The sequence below is a fragment of the Quercus suber genome, unplaced genomic scaffold, assembly GCF_002906115.3.
Source record: "Quercus suber isolate HL8 unplaced genomic scaffold, Cork oak 2.0 scaffold_259, whole genome shotgun sequence".
NCBI lineage: Eukaryota > Viridiplantae > Streptophyta > Magnoliopsida > Fagales > Fagaceae > Quercus > Quercus suber.
In genome coordinates, this window is record NW_027069715.1 from 801284 (window position 1) to 822879 (window position 21596).

General features: G+C 36.1%; 2 protein-coding genes and 1 long non-coding RNA gene across 3 annotated transcripts; 1 reads left to right on the plus strand and 2 right to left on the minus strand.

Moving 5' to 3' along the window:
- Positions 1 to 623: 623 nt before the first annotated feature.
- Positions 624 to 7730, minus strand: LOC112040619 (G-type lectin S-receptor-like serine/threonine-protein kinase At1g11300). The gene is made up of 7 exons (XM_024073502.2): positions 6145 to 7730; positions 4012 to 4188; positions 3723 to 3922; positions 3288 to 3498; positions 2938 to 3175; positions 2669 to 2816; positions 624 to 1318 (listed from the first exon to the last, which is right to left on the minus strand). Exons 1-7 carry the CDS (start codon positions 7367 to 7369, stop codon positions 1010 to 1012), a joined length of 2508 nt encoding a protein of 835 aa, XP_023929270.1. The 5' UTR covers positions 7370 to 7730; the 3' UTR covers positions 624 to 1009.
- A 1834-nt stretch (positions 7731 to 9564) lies between these two features.
- LOC112040618 (protein FAR1-RELATED SEQUENCE 5-like) lies at positions 9565 to 13125 on the plus strand. The gene is made up of 5 exons (XM_065781204.1): positions 9565 to 9595; positions 10299 to 12197; positions 12403 to 12563; positions 12667 to 12738; positions 13087 to 13125. Exons 1-5 carry the CDS (start codon positions 9565 to 9567, stop codon positions 13123 to 13125), a joined length of 2202 nt encoding a protein of 733 aa, XP_065637276.1.
- An 856-nt stretch (positions 13126 to 13981) lies between these two features.
- On the minus strand, positions 13982 to 14791 carry LOC136070786 (uncharacterized). The gene is made up of 2 exons (XR_010632034.1): positions 14480 to 14791; positions 13982 to 14347 (listed from the first exon to the last, which is right to left on the minus strand). It is a non-coding gene; the product is annotated as an uncharacterized LOC136070786 (long non-coding RNA).
- Between the last annotated feature and the right edge of the window lie 6805 nt (positions 14792 to 21596).

Consider the following 21596-nt stretch of genomic DNA (forward strand, 5'->3'; position numbering starts at 1 on the left):
GATCAGATGGTGGGAAGCTGATCCGTGTAATCAGGAATTGGTTAGAGGTAGTTAGATTATTTTCTTTGATCTTTAGGCTATATAAATCTTTCTGTAACCATATTTTTAATAAATTGATTCAGATATTTTTCAGAGCTTCAATTCTTGATTCTCCTTCTTTCTCTCTATCTCTCTCTCTAGCTTCACTGTGTTAGCTACATTCTGTTTTCTGATAAATTTTCCTAATGGAAACTTCAAAGGTACATGAAAGTTTCTGAGTAGAACGAAGTTTGAATTGCAAACGGGAACTTCTGAAATTTCCACAACGGTGTCGGACGTGTCAGGACAGCTTAAACGGCAGTCATGGTCGAACAAAGATGACTAAAGATGCCATGGTATTCGTTACAGTTTATGGAGAGAGCTTTTAGGATGGACTTCAAATTTCATATCAGGTACGCTGGATCTTAATCTTCTGAATATCAATTACGAGAAGAGCTAAAGAAGCACATAGAATTTGTGAAAGCAATTGAGTATTTCTCATTAATTATGAAATTGGATTACAACTATGTTTATATAGGAACGAAAAAGGGAGGAAGGAAATAACAGAACAGAATTAGTTAGATTCAAGAAAATCATTGGTTTATATTGTACTGTCAATGTAACATAGGATATCTGTACAACCACTAGTTACGTGATATTCGCGAGTATTATGCATCAAGCAGATAATACATACCTTCTCAAAAAAGAAGAAGCAGATAATACATAAGAATACGACATGTAGTATAAGAGACTAATACTTTAAGCTACTGTCGTCGTTTTTCTTCTTCTCTTTGATTTCTAGTCTTGGTCTTTTACTGTTCCTTTTCTTCTTGTCTTCAGCTTGTGAACTTTTATTATATAAGTGCGCACAACTGACTTTATTAGGTGGATTTTGAAATGAACAGAAAACGAAAAATATAACGTCTGAATAAAAGTATGGACCATAAGCACTAAATTTGAAATATAACCCTTACGGCTGGAATTTGAAATGTCACCGGCCTTGCATAATTGAAACCGATGCATCATTCACAGAACATATTTCGGTGATTCTATTAATTGGATTTTCCCTCACGACAGTTCTCACATTCAAGAAAGCTGGTTCCTTGGGATAAGGTAGAGCTGCACTTTCGTTGCTTAGCATTGCGACAACTTCAGACATGGTAGGCCTATCTGCTGCACTTTCTTGAACACAGAGAAGAGCTATGTTAATGTATCTGAGTGCCACATTCATAGAGGATACATCATCAAGTAGAGGATCCACCAAGTCCGATCCCCTCTCACTTGTCCATAATTCCCATGCCTTAAAATCCGAAAAAAAAAAAAATACAACAATCAATTTAAAATCAGAGGAAATTTTATCAAGGTTCTAAGATATTTAGAACAAGGAATTTCTATTTGATTTTATGTAACGCGTACATGTGTAAGTAACCCCTTTCACATGTAACTATTACACATAAATACCCTCTAAAAAACAAGGGACTTAATATGTATGGCACATTTCCCCCTCCCCCCTAAGAATAAGTAGATAGTTTTCATTTCATTAACAGATAGTTGTACAGTTGTAATTTTCAATTCTGTTTTGTTGGCATTAATTCCTTGTCAAATTTGATTATATATATATTTTTAATAATTTTCCTATATGTTTGTGAGATTAAATGTAATAGGTTCAGTGTGGAATATATTGGTTAGAACTGTGAAGAGAGAGCATCTTGCGACTGACTTGTGAGTGGTGCAACTTGCAAAATGCCACGTGAGTAACACATGCTGAAAGTTCAAAAGACTCAAGTGTTAGAGGCATTTCGTGAATGGCTCGTGACTTGGCCAACTTGTGACCTGACTCATGAGATACGCTGACAGGCTATTTTCTAAGTGCTTTTCTCATTTCTTCACTCACACTATAAAAGTTTCAAAGAGAAAACCCTAGAAATCTATTTGAGAGTTAGAGATTGCAAACCTACAATTCTCTACACATTTCTCTTATTTTTTTATTTTTTTTTCACTCTCTTCCCTCTCTAATTCCATATTTTTTGAGAGGTTCTCAGCCCAAACACAAACCACACCCATTTTGAATGTTGTGATTTGCTTTGGAGCTTTTGGGAAGCATTGGGTCATGCCATAAGGATGCAATTAGTGATAATTGTGGGATCTGAAAAGCTAGTGAAGACAAGACTCAGTGAAGTCCGTTGGTAGCTGAGACTTAGAGGGTCTAAGTATAGAGGGTAGTCTAGGCTTAGAGGGTCTATATTGTAATTCTTGTACTCCAATTTATTTAATAGAGTATTGATTCGGTTTGGAGGGTCGCAAAGAGGTTTTTACACTGAAGACTTCGGTTTTCCTCTTCGATAACACATCGCGGTGTTATCTTTACTCCTTGTGTTTATACTTAGTTGTCAAAAATGTATGCCCATTCACTAGGTAGTAGTCCTGGTTAATTGTGTATTTGATTACTCTTATTCTACAGCTAATTGAGTAGATTAAAAGCAATTAAGCCATGATTTAAAAAATTGGGGGTCTAATCTAGCTCTAATATTTATACTAGTTAGCTTTCAATAGTGATTAAATATTTTTTTTCAACAAATCCCAACAAAAAAATCATAATTGAAAAGTGATTGGAAGTTTTTACAAGTGAAAGTGTAAATAGGATACTTACATATCCAAGAAGATGGCGAGAGTCGGTTAGATAAAAACCAGTGTTCTTTTGACCACTCACAATCTCTAACAATAAGACACCAAAGCTAAAAATATCCGATTTGATCGAGAAGAGGCCTTCCAGAGCATATTCAGGGGACATATAGCCACTAGAAACCATTATCAAGTAAAAACTTAGTAGCTTCATTTAAAAAAAAAAAGAAGGTATGTGCGCATGAATACATTCATATTTGTAATTATGATTAAGAAGTTTCTATTTATTTTACTTACTAAGTGCCAACAATTCTATTGGTATTTGCTTGAGACTCGTTTCCTTCAAATATTCTTGCCATTCCAAAATCTGATATTTTTGGATTCATGTCACTATCCAATAAAATGTTGCTAGCCTTGAGGTCTCTATGAATAATCCTGAATCGGGAATATTGATGAAGATAAAGAAGCCCTTGAGAAACTCCTTCAATGACTTGAAGCCGTGTTCCCCAATCTAAAATCTTGCGCTTTTCTGGATCTGATTTACATAAAATGAGCAAATTGCAATGCACAATTAGTAGCACACATTCAAAGGACAATAACAGAAAACCCAATTTTATAAAAACTTTGAAATATGAGAAACTACAAACCAAAAAGGAAGAAATCCAAGCTTTTATTGGACATATATTCATAAATTAATATCTTTTCATCCCGTTCAATGCAACAGCCCAAAAGTCTGACAAGATTCTTGTGTTGGAGCTTGGCGATGAGAGTTGCCTCATTTTTTAGCTCCTCCCAACCTTGCCCAGATCTTCTTGAAAGCCTTTTCACAGCTACCTCATTCCCTTTCAGTAAAATTCCCTGAAACTCTTTCGCTTAAACTTAATTAGTTCCATTACCACCAGGGAGAACGTTAGCCCACTTTGAATCTGAAAAGATATACTTAGTAGGCTTTAATATCATAAGCAGCAACAAAACTGGCATGTGCCTGTTGTGCTTGTTCACACTAAACATGGCAAAGTTTAGTCTTTTATGTTCACTCCTTGTCCTAAGCATTAATTGCGTTTAAGGATATTGAATCATACCTTATAAACTGGCCCAAAACCACCCTCTCCTAGCTTATTTGCATCTGAGAAATTATCAGTTGCAGCGGAAACACTTTTTAAACTGAACAATGGCATTTTGACTTCCTTTTTCTTACCATCTCCAGGCTTATTTACTTCAGAAAGCTCAGAACTTTCTGTTGTTTGGGTGATGCCCAAATCTAACTGTAACAAATCCTCCCCTGAATAGTGAACAACAAATTTATACGGTGTTAATTAAGGATGTAAATTTTTATTGCTTAAATAGCGTTTCAAGCAATTCTTTACTCACCCTTCTTTCTAAGCTGTCTCCTCGCATAATAAAACATAAGGCCCAATGTAAGAATTGCTAAGGGAGTAGACACAGTCGGTACCAAAATTTGCAACACACCAAATTTCTTATTATTCGTTCCAGAGATTGAATTGTTATTTGCTGCGTCTGTTGCTGTTTGATTCCTTGAGTTCGTGTCTGTAAAAGAAAATCAAAGAAATAAATAACCTATGCATCATTACTATAGATATCTCCTCCACTAGTGGCTCCACCCTGACTTGCAAAAAAATGTATGTTAGGGTCGTATTTTCTATGTAATTGGCTAATCTTTTGACAAAAAAAACATTTTATTTGTAATTAAGTAGATTTAAGTTGGGTTTAATATATCAAGGAGTATGTTTTTCAAACATATCAAGTGGTATTGTTAAAAACTTGAAGAATGATCCAAGAAACAAGTGAAGAAAAACTGTTTCATTAAATCTTGATAGAAGCTCAACAGATGCTAGTATCGTAGTTTAATGGAGAAGCTCGACATAAGCTCGATCTATCAAGATCTACGATTTCAAAATTTCTAGATTTGAAATTCGACCCATGATAACTTGTTTGATTAGGGTTTCTTTTCTCACAACTCTAGTCATATATAAGGTTTATTTTAAAAGTCATAAAGTATGAAAACAGAGACTAAAAATTCATATACTCTATGTGAAGTTACTGCATTTGTACACCTTAAGGTATTGTAACCAAGTGTTTCTTGATCTTCATTGTTGATGAAGTGAAGAACTTTGCAGCTAACAACTATTATTCAAGTTACTGAAATTAGTTACTTATTGAGATCTGTGCAAATGAATTAGTTACAGATTTGAGATTTGTGCAGTAAAGGAAAGAAGATTACTACAATATCAAGTTCAATTGGGTATTGAAGTGAACCTTACACTGTAGGTGGGTATTTTAGGATAGGCTAAGGTAGTGGTAAGATTCCTCATACTTGTAACCGCTTGATTATTAATTAGTGAATTTTTGGAAGTGGTAGCCTTAAATTTACCCGCTAGGATTTTTGTTGTATGAGAGCTTTTCCCCATTTGTCAACAAATTACCGTGTCAATTTAATTTCCACTGCATTTAGTTTATTTGGTGATTTGTTGGTGCCTCCACAATTTGTATGTAATTTGACCTAATTAATCAACTTGGGTAATTGAATTAGTTAACTAGGGTCAATCTATCTTAACTCAACAATGTATATATACACTTGCTAAAAAAATATTATATGCTAAACTAACCTATCATGACCACCCTAATAAAAATGTCGAACACCCTAACTTGAGAGTACAAAAATTTGAACTCAACAAAAATAAAGTAATACTACATTCACAACATTTTTATCATAATTTTACAACAAATCCAATTTGATAAAGCAATTACTGATTCTAATTTGAGCCCAGTGCTAATATTATTATTTTTATCCACCAATAACAACTTTTTGTTTAAGATTTATTGTAAAAATATTATAAATGTAGCATTATTCCAAAATTAATTTTGCCTCCCAACTATAATCCTTAATTCTTTTATAAATTTTTAAAAAAAGCTTAAATTTTAATAATAAATATTAGCCCAAATAATAACAAACAAAAACCAAAGAAAAATAAGACAAAACCGAATAACAACAAGTGAACAAATTATTCAACAAAAAGTCTATTATAAAACAAAAAGATAAAAATCCTTAATTATTCAAATTTGTAGCTTGTTTAACTTATTCAATAAAAGTAATTTCTAATTTCATTTTTTCTTAAAAAGTGGTATAAAAAAAATTGTGGTTGTGAGTTCTCCTTGATGGTGATTCCAATTATACTTTTTTTTTTTGGCTTTGTAATCGCAACAATTTTGCTCTCTTTAGTGACTTAACTCGCAATTGTAGCAAATATTTAATTTATTGCTTTATTATATTTTGTATAATTTAAATTTTTCAGTAACTATTCTAAAAAAAAATCGTAGAGCCCCTACTGCTCCTCAAAGTTATTTTAAACAGAAAATAGATAATTGTGCTAAGAAGAAAACACAACCGCCAAAAAGAGGGGGGAAAAAAACGATTTACGTACTCTTAATAATACCAAGTTTTCAAAATAATAATAATAATATCAAGTTTTCAAATTTTCTTACCTTGGCTGACCAAATCCGAAGTAGCAAGTTTCAGATTGAAATCCATCCCATATATGTCATCGGCTGAGAGTTGTTTTAGATTCAATAGAGAACCATCCCATAGAAAGCATTGAGGCTTGAGATCTCGCCGTTTGTAATAATAAGCATAAGCAGTACAAGAACAGTTGTTCAAGCAAGCTGATTGGCACTCGTTATCACTGCCAAAGTCAAAATACCGCGGATTATCAGGCCAGTCAACTTTAGACATGTGAAGAAACCCATCATTCTGAACATCATTATTCTTTGTGCACTGCAGATCAGTTTCCCTCACACAGCCACTGGACGAGTTCCCTTTGCTCCAAGAATCAGCAGAAACAGGTCTAAAACCTGTCAAACAGCCACATGGTACTTCGGCAGTTTCATTGCATATGCTAAAAGCTCCACATAAAGCATTATCCCCACACCTAGATGACTGTAACGAATGCCACCTTTGATCATCTTCTGACCACGACTGCAGTTTAAGCTGCCCGTACACATCCAACACCATTTTTGAAATTCCAGAAGTGTAATTAATAGGCCAAGTAATACCGTACCCGTACCAATTACTGTGGGATAAAACCCCAAAAGTATAGATTGAACTAGACCAGTATACTTTAGACCCCTCCATTAGAGTTAGCAGATCCGAAGAACTCAGCTGTAGGGAGAAAAGGCCAGGAGCTGGGTCTTCTGTGCTCTTCCATGATGTTGCCACAAAATCTAATTCAAGCGTCATTCCGGGAAAAATAGTATCAGTTGGATAGTCAAAGCTTTGCCAAAAAACCTCCAAGACCTTGTCTGTGACTATCAGATTACCTGTATCCAATAGCATGGCATAGGCACCGTTTCCAGCTGAAGTGTTGGCCACCATGTATGTCATTCTGCCATCGGATATTACAAGATTTCCATCTGAATTAAGAGCAAGAGCTGGAGAGGAATTTGGGAATGGGTACTCTCTGTTTGCAACCCAAACAACATTCTGCTCAGAAACTTTCTTGAATCGTACTCCCAAGTAATAGTTTGTTGAATTTCCTGGAGTGAAAAAACCAAGTTCGAAGATTCCATTAGGGGATACAAGGGTTTCCGAGGTATTCAGGGAATGGCCAGGTTGGATGGTATTCGTGACAATATCGTTGGAGGACTGCAAACCAATGCAGAAAACAAGCAGGAACAAAGCAATAACTATGAGAGGGGAAATTTTGCTACTCATTTTTATCAGGCAGATATGCAAGGACAAATTGCGCTTTGCAGATGTATGCTGTTCAGCCTGTTCTTGAATTGAGGAAGGAGACTTTTAGACGTCAGCGCTGCAACTTGAAGTAGTCAACATTACTTTTCCTCCATTTTGTTTTAAGGAATCTTTTCCACCATTTAACGCAAACGAACACTACAACCAACGCCCTCACATCCTCCATATTCTATGCATATCATGTCACTCTGTGGACCACCATATTGCCATTGTTCCTTGCTTAGTGCAGCCCCAGTATTTCAGCTACCTAATTTTCCTAGACTTCGTCCAATATATGTCCCATCCTGGATGGGTCAGCTTAATGGATGTTAACTTGCTCTGTCATAAGCGCGTTAGTTGGGAAATAATACCTAGGAAAATTTTTAATTGATTCATTAATATAACACATTGGATTCTAATTAAATGAAAAGCTTAAAGCTAAATACTTAGACCTACTTATGTCATAGTAATTCCCTAATTCCTTTATTTTTTTCTTTAATGCAGAACTCCCACACACATGTATACGCCTAACAATCTTCTCATCACATGTGAGTCATTGTCTCTTTGTGAGCTTTGAGCCTCCTAGTGGGCTATAAATAAGTTCTAGTTGCTCTTCCTTGTCTATGACTTTTATATATTTAACAACTTGTCACTATGAGCCTCTTGTATGCCATCCACAAGAATCACCTTACTATTATTTTTGAACTAGCAGAATTGACATTACTATTTTGTGGGCCATTTTCAATGATTAGTTGTGTGGGCTTTTGTAGAGTTGCCTTATGTGATGCACATTTGTGTGAGCCCCAAGTACACACACACCTTGTCCGTACTCCAATTGCGAAAGGAATCTATACCTACTTCATCTCTGAAAGGGAGATGTAACATCCCGACCCAAATTAATAGTTAAACTATGTGTTTAAATAATTAATTATTATTTTAAGTCACTTACTTTCTAAATTAATATAAGAGTATTTAATAAGCATATTATTTTATAATACATTTGAATAAGAATTGTAAAAATTATAAATAATTGAATGGCTATTTGTATTTTTAAATATATACTAAGTATGTACAAAATTATATTAAGTGGTTAAGTTATGAGATATATGTATATAGATAGATAGATAGATATATATATATATATATATATAGTTGTTGGTGTTATTAACTATGTATTATGCATGAGATGTTGTAGTGGAGTTTTCACCCCATGCAACCAATGAAAATTGAACACATATAATGCCAAAGTTTCATGCATGATGACAAACTCCATAGACCAAGACTTGGCCATGCAATCACCAAGTTCCACCTCATTGCTTCTTTTACTTTTCTCAAGCAACTATAACTTCCAAGAAGCTTTTTACCTCTCCATTTCATACGGGTCCAAGCAAAAATCTGAATTCCTCATTCACTTTACTCTCTTTCCTCTTAAGGAAAGAGCTAGGAAGCTCTCTTGAGTCCAAGGGTTTATATACTTATGATTATTTTAATTACTTTAAGTGCATAAAGTCTTGCTATTGTGATATTATAGACACATATATGCTCTTTTAATGTGATGGATATAACTTTATAAAGGTAAGGATATGTATATATATATATATATATGTATATGCAAAGTGGTATTATTTGTAGAAAAGTGTGAGTGTGAATGCAAGAAATTATTTTTGTAGAAAAGTGAGTGTGAATGCAAAGTTGGAAAAGTGGGTGGTGAGATATTTCCTAAGCTCCACATGTATTCCACCCAAGTCCGGGAAATTCTTACCTAGTCCTGGACTACAGGTCACCACGCTGACCTTGTAGTCCCAGCCAATAAGAGCAAGACAGTAAGATGAAAAAGCTAACATTGTACAGCTCATCAACCATGGCAGAAAGTCCCAACGTTAATTCTCAAAAAAATAAAAAAAAAAAGTCCCCAACGTTAGTCAACAGTTAACGTTAATAAAAGAATAAAATATACAAAAGGAGACAGCCAGCTGTATTCCATTTGAGACTTAGGACAAAGAGAACCTTTTAGGGTTCTCTTTGGAACAAGGGAAAACAAAAGCCACAAGGTCTTGCACAGTGCCGACAAAAACCAAGTGCACTGTGTGACCACAAACAAATATTATGTGTGTGATTTTTTGAGAAATCAAGTGAAAAGTTCTAGTGTAAAGAGATAAAATCTTGTTCGCATAAGCATGGAAGAGCCCAATTTTCAAAGTAATGGAGGTATAATTTATTTTGTCTTGCTGTGTTTTGTTTCATTTTTTAAAGAATGTATTATGATTTGTTGTTTATGTTTGCTCCTAAATAAAATATATAGAAATGTAATGAGGTATGAATTTAATGCTTTTTTTTTTGGTGAAAAATTTAATGCTTTGTTGTGAAATGTTTGTTCCCAAATAAAATATATTGTGGTATGAATTTATTGCTTTGTTGTGATAAGTTTGCTCCCAAATAAAATATATAAAGGTGTTTGCTCCCAAATAAAATATGTGTAGTGATATTATTATTATTTTTTTGGTTATTATATATATAATGTGTATATAAAATATATATATATATATATAATATGATAGGAATAAATAATATATTCATCTTTATATTGGTAACTATGTCTAATTTCTAATTATATTTGTGCCTAGAAGTGGGGAAGCTTTGTAATAAAGCATACCATGGGCCTTTAAGAACACATAAAAAATTGCACACATAGGATAATTATTGTATTGTAAATTCCTTAATATTTTATTTCTAATGTTTATTTTTTTCATAAAAATTATTGTAGTTATTTGCAATTCAAGTGATATTGAAGGAATTGAAGATTGTTTGTTTGTTGAACGAATAGAAAATAGTGATGACAATTTGTTGGATAAGGTGACATATACTGAAAATGAAGCATACAATTTATACAATGATTATGCATTATGAACAGGTTTTAGTATACGGAAAGGAAAGCCTAGATATTTTAATGGGACAAAGAACATAAGGCAACGTGAATTTCTATGTTCTAAGGAGGGTTTTAGAGTAGATGAAGATCCTTGTGAAGAGAAAAATTGGAATAAACTAGAGACTAGAACTGGCTGTAAAGCATTTATTCATTTCACAGTTGAAAATGATGTGTGGAGGGTTACTGCGTTTAATCCAGAGCATAATCATGAACTTGCACTACCATCAGAGAGACATTTGTTAAGATCGGGTTGTCGTATTTCAAAACCTAAGGCAGGTTTAATTGATTCCATGGTGAATGCTGGTATAAGTACAAAGAATACTTATTTGTATTTAACAGAAGAAGTTGGAGGGAGTGAGAATGTGGGCTTCACTGAAAAAGATTGTTATAATCATGTGAACACAAAAAAGATGTCAACGATTAGTGCTGGAGATGCTCAAAGCCTATTGAATCATTTTAAGAAAAGGCAAATAGAAGATCCCATGTTTTTTTACACGGTTCAAGTAGATCAAGAAAATCGCATGACGAATTTTTTTTGGAGAGATGGGAGATCAAGGGTTGATTATGATTGTTTTGGAGATGTTGTGGTATTTGACACTACTTACCGCACCAATAGATATAATTTGACTTGTGCACCATTTGTAGGTGTTAATCACCATTGGCAGAATGTAATATTTGGGTGTGCATTTCTTTTGGATGAAACTACTGCTTCTTTCAAATGGTTGTTCAAGTCATTCTTAGACTCAATGGGGAATCGATCTCCAATAACAATTTTTACTGACCAAGATCAAGCCATGTCAAATGCTATTGAGGAAGTGTTTTCGAACACACATCATCGACTATGTTTGTGGCATATTTCAAAAAATGCACCTTCCTACTTTGGAGAGTTAAATTCTAATTCGGAGTTTCAATCCTTGTGGAACAAGTGTCAAAAATATTGTGATTCAGAATTGGAATTTCAAAACACATGGGATAAAATGATGCATAAGTTTAATCTTGAAGATCATCACTGGCTTAATATGATGTACAAAATTCGACATAAATGGAGCACTGCATTCACTAAGGATAGCTTCACAGCTGAATTTAAAGTTTCCTCGAGGAGTGAAAGCACAAACCATGTTTTGAATAATATAGCAGATACAACAATAAGCCTCACTAACTTTGTAATTAAATATGAAAGTGTGTTGGCAGGTATGCGATCTTCAGAGTTTAATGAAGATTTTCGATGCAAGCAAGGCGCCCCGCAAAGAGCAGTTAAGAAGAGTGGTATTTTGGGTCATGCAGCTCAAGTTTACACATGTAAGATATTCAGATTATTTGAATATGAATTCCTTAATAGTCTTGCAATAGAGTGGAAGCAAGTTGATTGTCAAGATACAATTAATGTCTTTGAGGTGAAAGAAGAAGATAGTGAAAGAGTATGCATTGTCCATTTTGATCATTTCAATAGCAACATTTCTTGTTCTTGCAAGAAATTTGAATCATTGGGAATTCTTTGTTGTCATGCATTGCGGGTCTTCAATTTAAAAAATTTGACTAAAATTCCAAGCCAATACATTTTGAAACGTTGGACAAAGGAGGCTAAGAAAGGGATGATGGCTTATGAACAAGACAATCATTCAAGTGGCGATGCTAAAGAGGCCGAGATAGTGTGGCGTAATAGCATGTTATGTATAGCTAATACAATTATATCCAAAAGCCAAGGGGATGATAGCCTTAAAAGCATTTGTCAAAAGATTTTATTGGGACTTGATGAAAAAATCGAAAGAGAGTCATCAAAGTTGGGTTCAAATGCAAATTTGGAAGAAAATGAAGTTGTAGAGCATAATATAACTGATGAAATGCTTGGCTTATCAAATCATGTGTCAATTTTAAATCCCCCAAGTGTGAGATCAAAAGGCTTATGAAAGGATAGACTTAAAGGCCACTTTGAGAAGTGCAAGACAAAATCGTCTAAGGATGCATCCTCTTCACGTAAGAAATTCCTTTTTTTCTTTATACTAAATATATGTCATATTTTTATTTTTAATACAAATTTTTATTTACAATTATTATTATGTTTGATTTTTTTTAATGTGCAATTTTATAGGAAAAGCAAAAAAACAAGTTTCTAAAGAAAATTCAAATGTGTCATTCGGTGGCTCATACAATCCAGCTATATACCAACCACCAAATCCCTACTCTCATTTAGGATTTACAAGTGATAATGCACACGGTCAATCTTACATGTCATGGACAAATCATTCTCAGGTATTCAGAATCATTTAATTTACAAATTTAGGATACTTATAATGTGTAATCATAATTTTGGTCATTAACGTAATAGCTAAATATGAATTTTGTCTCTATATAGGAAATGGGTTGTGTAAATGTTCCATTTACAACTATGTTGCAAGGTACCAATGTTATAACACAACTTAGTCAGGTAAATTGACATAATTGATTATTTATTTGAAATGGAATAAAATATTTATCATTTATGTATTAACATGTGTATAGAGCTTTGTTTCGAAATAATGTTTTCTTATATTTTGATCTCTATAGAATCCAACGACTTATATTCCCTCACAAATGAACTCGTTGATATATAGCTCCAAGCAATCAAATTCCACACATATACAAGAGGTAGATTTGAAAATTCTTGTGGTGTGTTTGCATTATCAATTTTATTACTTATTTCTTGTTTCTAAAGATGACTTCCTTTATACTTCATTCTTAATGTATTCATTTTTGTTCCATTCAATATGCTAATATAATTTTTATATGTTTCCAGGTGGGAAGACCGAAGATGCCATGTAGCCAAGAATCCTAGGAACTTCACAAATTAGGCACAAATTATTGACTTGGAGCCAAGTGACATTTATCATGACACCAAGTTTCTTTTGTTTGTTATTTTATTTTTGAGGAATACATCTGTTCTCTTTGGATTTATCTTGACTTGTTGCCAAGTAAAAGTTATGTATTAACTATAGTTTTAGTGTTAATGGAGATAGGAGTATGGCTTTGGAGTCTTATCCAACAAACTACAAACTGATACAATAAAACATTAAGTCTTATCCAGCTGAATAAGGTGCTGCACCATAGGGGGTTAAACTCCTTTCCAGACCTGGTTAGTGCAGCTGCATTTTGCAAACTGTGCTAGCTCATGAGTAACCAGCAATCCCCTTTCAGGTGGTTAATCTGCCAAACAATAAAAGACCTCAAGTTTTCACTAATCCCTTGGATAAGATGGCACCAATTTCAGGCTTTGATTACATTATAGTAAAATTGATCTTTTGTTGGCACTTGGCAGCTTCTCATATTCCACAAATACACCCTTCAAGCACCTTTTATTTTTAGATAACAAACAGAATTTTATTGATGTGTAAGTAAATAAAGTATACAACTTAAAAAGGTCCCAAGCTAGCTGAGTTTGTTCAGCTACTAAAATTCTTTCCTGGCCCAAAATCACATGAAAATTGGTCATGGGCCATTAATTGTCAATTTCAATATCAGTATACCATTTAAAAAGTGTTTTTTTTTCAAGAATTGTCACAGAAATTCTTGTCTTTAAACCTTTGATATTGTAAAAATTAAAAATTAAAAATCTAATGGATACGTCAAACAGAGTAGTGAGGACAGGAAAACAGAAAAAGATGTGTTATGCTACAATATTAAGGGAAATGACATTATTAAATTAGTTCTAAAACTATTAATTTGTTATAATTAGAAAAGGCATTAACCACATTTACACAATACCTGAAAAGAAATACATGTGCGTTAAAGACATACTCAATATACAAATTCACAATTAATTACGTTCTACATTTTTTAATATTAAAGATGTTCATCTCTGTTCTACGTCTCGGTTTTTCAAAGCAAGAACCTTTCTGAGTGGGTGAACTCTGATGGGATTTTGTTTAACACTGTAGAGGAGATTGATCAGAGCTTTTCCCGTGTTCCCACCTACTAAAAACAGAGGGTCATGTGTTCAGGCCGAAAGTTGTGTTCAGGGTCATATGGCTAACGCTCCTTCCAAAATCACCTTTAAGCACCTATGATTCCACGAAAATGGTGATTAGAACTTAAATTTGGCATCAAGTTTTTCCTTCTATTTTCTTTGGAACCGAACAGGGGCTAAGAACTTTATTGATGATTCAGACATTTATAATTAAAAGAATCAATACCTGATGAAGCAGAGAAGCAAAGAGCAGAGCGCAGAGGGCGAGACTGAGACCGAGACCAATGGAAAAAAGAAAAAAGAAAAAAGAAAAAAGAAAAAAGAAAAAACCCAAAAGCAAAGGCAAGTTTAGACGCTGTGAGGGTGAGAAGGAAAAAAAAATTGTGAGTGAGAGAGATTCAGAGAAAGGCGTGAGCTTGAGTGAGGTGAGACCGTGAGAGTGAGACAAAGAGGCATGAGAGTGAGACAGAGAGGCGTGAGGGTATGAGAGAGGGTTAGTTTTAGTTTAGGGTTAGTTTTAAAACCTTGAATGAAATATAAGAAAGAAGCGGCTGAATTGAAATTTGAAATTTGAAATTAAAGTGGGCCCAAAAACTTTTTAACCCTATGAAAGAATGGTTGAAAACAGCTGGTAACGTTTTCGTTAACGTTGTGGACTTCCTGCCATGGTTGATGAGCTGTACAATGTCAGCTTTTTCATCTTACCTGTCTTGCTCTTATTGGCTGGGACTACAAGGTCAGCTTGGTGACCTTGTAGTCTGGGACTAGGTAAGAATTTCCCCCCAAGTTCGCTCTCTTTATCTGATTTTGTTGCCCTAAAAGTCTTCTCCCATATCTTATTTTCCTAGCTGCATCAAACTAGAAAGTCCAGCCTCTTTCTCTGATATAGAACAGACAGCACATGCCTTCTTGGAGCAGCAAGGGCGCAGAAAGGTACAATGCAAGATCAAAAGGGGGTAACAGTAGGGGCCATCATAGGTAACAATGTCGGAATTGCATGAAATTTGGCAGGTTGAAGGGAAACGGCATTCTGATCCAGATTCATGATACCATGAATGTCGCCAAATTGCAAATTCCTTCGTTAAGGCCCCGAAAACAGTGTTTTTGCTATTTATAGTAATATTTTTTTTTCCTTAATAACTTTTAGTTTAAAAGTCAGAATAAGGTCTCATCTATTTTGGGACGACCCTTAAGGTCAGTAGTTTATGATTCTGCGTTTAACTCAATTTTGCCATTTTTAGTAAAATTCGGTAATTTTGTCACCTAATCGCTTAATTAGTGCGAATTAGGGTTTAAGCATTTTTGCTCAGTATTTATATGTTTTGTAGCTGTCAGAAGTAAAACATACTATTATCAATAAACTCAGACATTTGTCAAATTTTCTTCTAGTGGATTCCAGTTTTATCTCCTTGTGGATTCAGGGAAACCTCTCGTGGATTCGAGGTTTACTACCAAAAACTAACAGTTTAGTTTCTGTTTCATCAAGAGAGCATCGTGTGTGCATTTTTTCAGGCTTTTGCGACATTAGTTGGTATCAGAGCCTTGATTTACCCTAGTCTGGTGGCTAACCGGCGAGACGGTGACCACCATAACAATGACGGCAGTGACAACGTCAATAACCCAGTCCTCACTAGGGCTGAGTTCCTTGATATTTGTGATGAAAATCAACAATTTCGTGATTCAACCCAGCAAACTCTAGAACAGATTCAAGCAGCACTTGCCACCTTGCTTAACCAAAACCCTAATCGCGATGACGAAGAGCGACGTGATAATCGAGTGCGTGGCGCTCCCTATCGTGGTCCAAACCAGAACAGGCAGCAAGACTACAATGAAGAAGACAGTGAAGATGAGGAGTATGCAGAGAGAGTCTTTGGAAATCATCGTGGTCCCGCGATGAATAATGGTCGAGATTATCAGGAGCAGAGGGACTATCGGATGAAAATAGAGTTACCATCCTTTAATGGTAATGTCTCCATTGAAGAATATCTGGATTGGGTCAGTGAGGTGGAAAAGTTTTTCGACTATATGGGTACAGTAGATGACAAACAGGTGTGTTTGGTGGCCTATAAATTGAAGGGAGGAGCATCTGCCTGGTGGGATCGTGTTTAATTAAACCGTACCCGTGAACGAAAGCTTCCAATACGATCATGGAGGAGGATGAAAAGATTAATGGCAAATCGGTTCTTACCACCAGATTACCAGCAGAAGTTGTTCAGATAGTACCAGGATTGCAGGTAGGGTACTCGGACAGTTAATGAGTACATGGAGGAGTTTAATAGGTTGGCGAATCGCAATGATTTGGAGGAAACTGAAGATCAATGGATATCCAGATTTGTACACAGGTTATGAGTTTCCATCCGAGATCAGGTATCCTTACAAACCCTATATACTTTGAATGAGGCTGTAACCTTATCCAAGAAAATAGAATTTTAGCATCTCAGGACAGGTTCGAAGTTTTCGAACCACAATTCGGAGTTCCATTGCCAACAAAGGTAAACAGCCCATGTTTACACCATGGTCACAACCCGTGGTTAGGGAGAATAGTGGTGTCAACCAATCCACAGTGGCAGTAGCAGGTTCCGCAGCCCAGCCAATAGTGAATGCCAACCCCTATGCTAGTCCAACTGGGAATAAGTGCTACAGGTGCGGAGAACCAGGACATCGATCTAGTACTTACCCTAAGCGAGCTGCAGTGAATCTGGTAGTGGCAAAAGAGGGAGAGGTAGAAGGTGAACATGAGGGTAAAAAGGTGTATAATGATGCAGATTCGTATGCCTATGATCCCAATGAAGTCCAAGAGGATGAGGAAGGTGTGCCATTAGGGCAGTCTTTGGTGATTTAGAGGTTATTACTCACACCAAGGGTGGAATACGGTGGTCAGCGGAATGAGATCTTCCAAGCACATTGCACCATCAATAAAAGGGTCTGTGATTTGATCATAGATAGTGGCAGTGTAGAGAACATTGCGATGGAGAGTTTGGTTACCAAGCTGGGACTAAAAATAGAAAAGCATATCTCTTCGTACAAGATAGGTTGGATCAAGAAAGGTACGGAAACTCTTGTTACTCAACAATGTCGTGTTACTTTTTCTATGGGTAAATATTATGTAGATGAAGTAGTTTGTGATGTTGTTGAAATGGAGCATGTCATTTAATATTGGGTAGACCTTGGTAGTATGATGTAGATGCTACTTATAAGTGTAAGGATAATGTGTATGTGTTTTTTAAGAATGGCAGAAAAATTGTCCTTGGTCCTATTAAGGAAGGCAGTAGACCCAAAGCTTCTAAAGTGGAGGGGAAGCCAGCACTCCTCATAGTGAACAATGAAGATGAGTTTGACAGGGATTGTAAGGAGTTCAAACATGTATATGTTGTAGTAGTGACAGATGGTGAGCCAAAGAAGGTTGCTGACATACCTGAGGTGATTCAACCATTGGTCAAGGAGTTTGAAGAGCTTTTTCCAGAAGAGCTGCCTACAGGTTTACCACCAATGCGTGACATCTAGCATTGCATTGATTTAGCTCCTGGAGCTAGTCTACCAAATCTGCCACATTACAAGATGAATCCTCAAGAGGGTTAGATTCTACAGGGGCAAGTGGATGAGCTTTTGAGCAAGGGGCAGATCAGGGAGAGTATGAGTCCATGTGCAGTATCGGCATTGTTAACACCAAAGAAGGATGGGAGTTGGCGTATGTGTGTGGATAGTCGAGCCATCAATAAGATCACAGTCAGGTATCGATTTCCTATTCCCTGACTAGATGACATGTTTGATATGTTGAGTGGGTCCAAGTGTTACACCAAGCTGGATCTCAAGAATGGGTATCACCAGATTCAGGTTTGACCTAGAGATGAGTGGAAGACAGCTTTTAAGATAAAGGAGGGGCTGTATGAGTGGATGGTAATGCCTTTCAGATTGTCCAATGCTCCCAGCACTTTCATGAGACTTATGAATCAGGTATTGAAACCATTTATTGGAAAGTTTGTGGTAGTTTATTTTGACGATATCCTGATTTACAGTAAGACAGAAGTAGCCCACTATAATCATGTGTGAGAAGTATTAGCGGTGTTACAGGCCAATGAGTTGTATATCAACTTGAAGAAGTGCAGCTTCTTGACTGATAAGTTACTGTTCTTAGGGTATGTGGTCAGTGCGTATGTGGTCAGTGCTGTTCTCAGAGAGTGGCCAACCCCAAAGACAGTAAGTGATGTGCGAAGCTTCCATGGGCTAGCAACCTTCTATCGGCGGTTCGTTTGAGATTTCAGTAGTATAGTAGCCCCTATCACGGAGTGTCTGAAGAAAGGGAAGTTCTCATGGGGAAAAAAGGCAGAACAAAGCTTTGCCTTGATCAAGGAAAAGTTGAGCACAGCCCCGGTTTTGGCATTGCCCAACTTCGAGAAGGTGTTTCAAGTGGAGTGTGATGCATTTATGGTCGGGATAAACGTTGTTCTTTCACAAGACAACAGACCAATAGCATTCTTCAGTGAGAAAGTTTGTGAAGCTCGAAGTAAATGGTCAGCCTATGAACTGGAGTTCTTTGCTGTAGTACGGACTCTTAAGCATTGGGAGCACTACCTGATTCAGAGGGAGTTTGTATTATACACGGATCATCAGGCATTAAAGTACATTAACAGTCAAGTTAGCAATAACAGGATGCATGCTCGGTGGGTAGCTTATATACAACGCTTTCATTTCACTCTGAAGCACAAGTCTGGTTTCACCAATAAGGTGGCTGATGCACTCAGCAGGCAAGCATCGTTGTTGACCACCCTACGTACTGAAGTTGTAGGGTTTGATTGCCTCAAGGAGCTGTACGAGAATGATGAGGATTTTGGTGATATTTGGGGTAAGTGTCAACAAACTCATACTGCTATCAATAGTATGTACATCCAGGATGGTTTGGGTGGACATTATGCATCCCTAAAAGTTCATTGAGGGAGCAGATTATTGGGGAGCTGCATGGTGGAGGTTTGGGTGGACATATGGGCAGAGATAAGACTATAGCACTGGTAGAAGAGAGGTATTATTGGCCATAACTCAAGAGAGATGTTGGCAATCATGTGAGGAAGTGTCCAATCTGCCAAACTACTAAGGGACAATCTCAGAATACTGGTTTATATATGCCTTTGCCAGTTCCACAAGCACCATGGGAAGATCTGTTTATGGACTTTATACTGGGTCTTCCTCGAACCCAACGAGGTATGGATTCTGTTTTTGTTATGGTTGACAGGTACTCCAAGATGTCCCATTTCATAGCATGTAAGAAGACTTCAGATGCTACTCAAGTGGCCAATTTGTTCTTTAAAGAAGTTGTGCATTTGCATGGAGTGCCAAAGTCCATCACCTCTGATCGGGATACCAAGTTCATTAGTCACTTCTGGCGAACTTTGTGGAAGCGTTTTGACATTTCCTTGAATTACAGCAGCACTAGTCATCCATAGACTGATGGCCAGACAGAAGTGGTTAATCGTACTTTAGGGAATCTGATTCAGTGTATCTCAAGTGAGAAGCCCAAGCAGTGGGATCTTGCATTGTCCCAAGCAGAGTTTGCGTACAATAGCTCAGTCAATAGAAACACTGCTAAGTCTCCATTTGCCATCGTCTATTGCGTGCCCCCAAAACACACTTTGGACTTGGTACCTTTACTTGAGCTTCCAGGAGTGAGTCAAGCAGCAGAGAATATGGCTGACCGTATTCAGGCCATGCAAGAGGAGGTGAGGCAGAAACTGGAAGCTACAAATGCTAAGTACAAGGATGCTGCTGATAAGAAGAGGCGTGTGAAGATCTTCAATGTTGGGGATTTAGTGCTGGTGTATCTTAGGAAGGAGAGATTTCCTGTTGGTACCTACAACAAATTGAAGGACAAGAAGTATGGGCCATTTCAGATTACTAAGAAGATCAACAACAATGCTTATATGGTTGCTCTTCCTCCAAACATGAGCATTTCTTTTACCTTCAATGTTGCTGACTTATATGATTATCATCCTCCTGATGAATCGGATAGTGGGAACTCGGGGTCGAGTTCTTTTCAAGTGGAGGGGACTGAGGTAGAACAGACAGCACATGTCTTTTTGGAGCAGCAAGGGCGCAGGAAGGCATAACACAAGATCAAAGGGGGGTGCTAGTAGGGGCCATCAGAGGTAACAGTGTCGGAATTGCATAAAATTTGGCAGGTTGAAGGGAAACAGTGTTCTGATCCAGATTCATGTACCATGATAGTCGCCAAATTTTAGGCAAATTCCTTTGCTAAGGCCCCCAAAACAGTGTTTTTGCTATTTATAGTAATATTTGTTTTTCCTTAATAGCTTTTAGTTTAAGAGTCAGAATAATGTCCCGTTTGTTTTGGGACGACCCTTAAGGTCAGTAGTTTATGATTCTATGTTTAACTCAATTTTTCCATTTTTGGTAAAATTCGGTAATTTTGTCACCTAAACGCTTAATTAGTGCGAATTAGGGTTTTAAACGTTTTTGCTCAGTATTTATATGTTTTGTAGCCGTCAGAGGCAAAACAAACTATTATCAATAAACCCAGAAATTTGTCAAATTTTCTTCTGGTAGATTCTCGTTTTATCTCCTTGTGGATTCAGGGAAACCTCTCGTAGATTCGAGGTTTACTACCCGAAATTAACAGTTTAGTTTTTGTTCCATCAAGAGAGCATCGTGTGTGCATTTCTTCAGGCTTCCACGACATCATTCTCTACTTCTTTTTCCTCTTTCTTTGTTCTTCTTTCTCTCTTCTCTCTTTGCTCTTACATGGCAGCCTTCCCTCTGCCACCAAAACAAAATATCCCTCTCTAAAGAAGAAATTAAAAGGTTAACACTAAAATTTCAGCTTCAAAGTTTGGGGGTAAGTAATCAAAACTTCATTTGTTTATTTCTACTTCTTTATCCTCTATCCTGATTTTAGAGACTGAACTATGATTCTATTTTAGTGATTTAAAAGTTTAATGATATTGTGACCAATTGAATGCTTATTAACATATTTTAATATGTATGCTATAGGTATAAAAATACCCAAATGAAATTAAGACCTATTGCTATTTGTTGATGATTTTGTAAGAATGTGTACTGAAGCTGTCTCTGTGACAGATTTGATGTTTACAACAAGAAAAATATGTATTAAATCATATTTTGTGAATTAGGATTCTAGGGTTATTTTCTATGAAAGCTAAGACATATAAAGTTGTTATGGAATTGGTTTCACAGCATTTGGATGAACATAAAAATAATGGTTTAATTTGTAAGTTACATAAAATTCTGTCAGGACAGATTTGAGTATGCTGTCTTGTGTGATTTTTAGTAAATCATAGATTTTTTCTTTGACTCCGAAAATTTTATGGTTTATA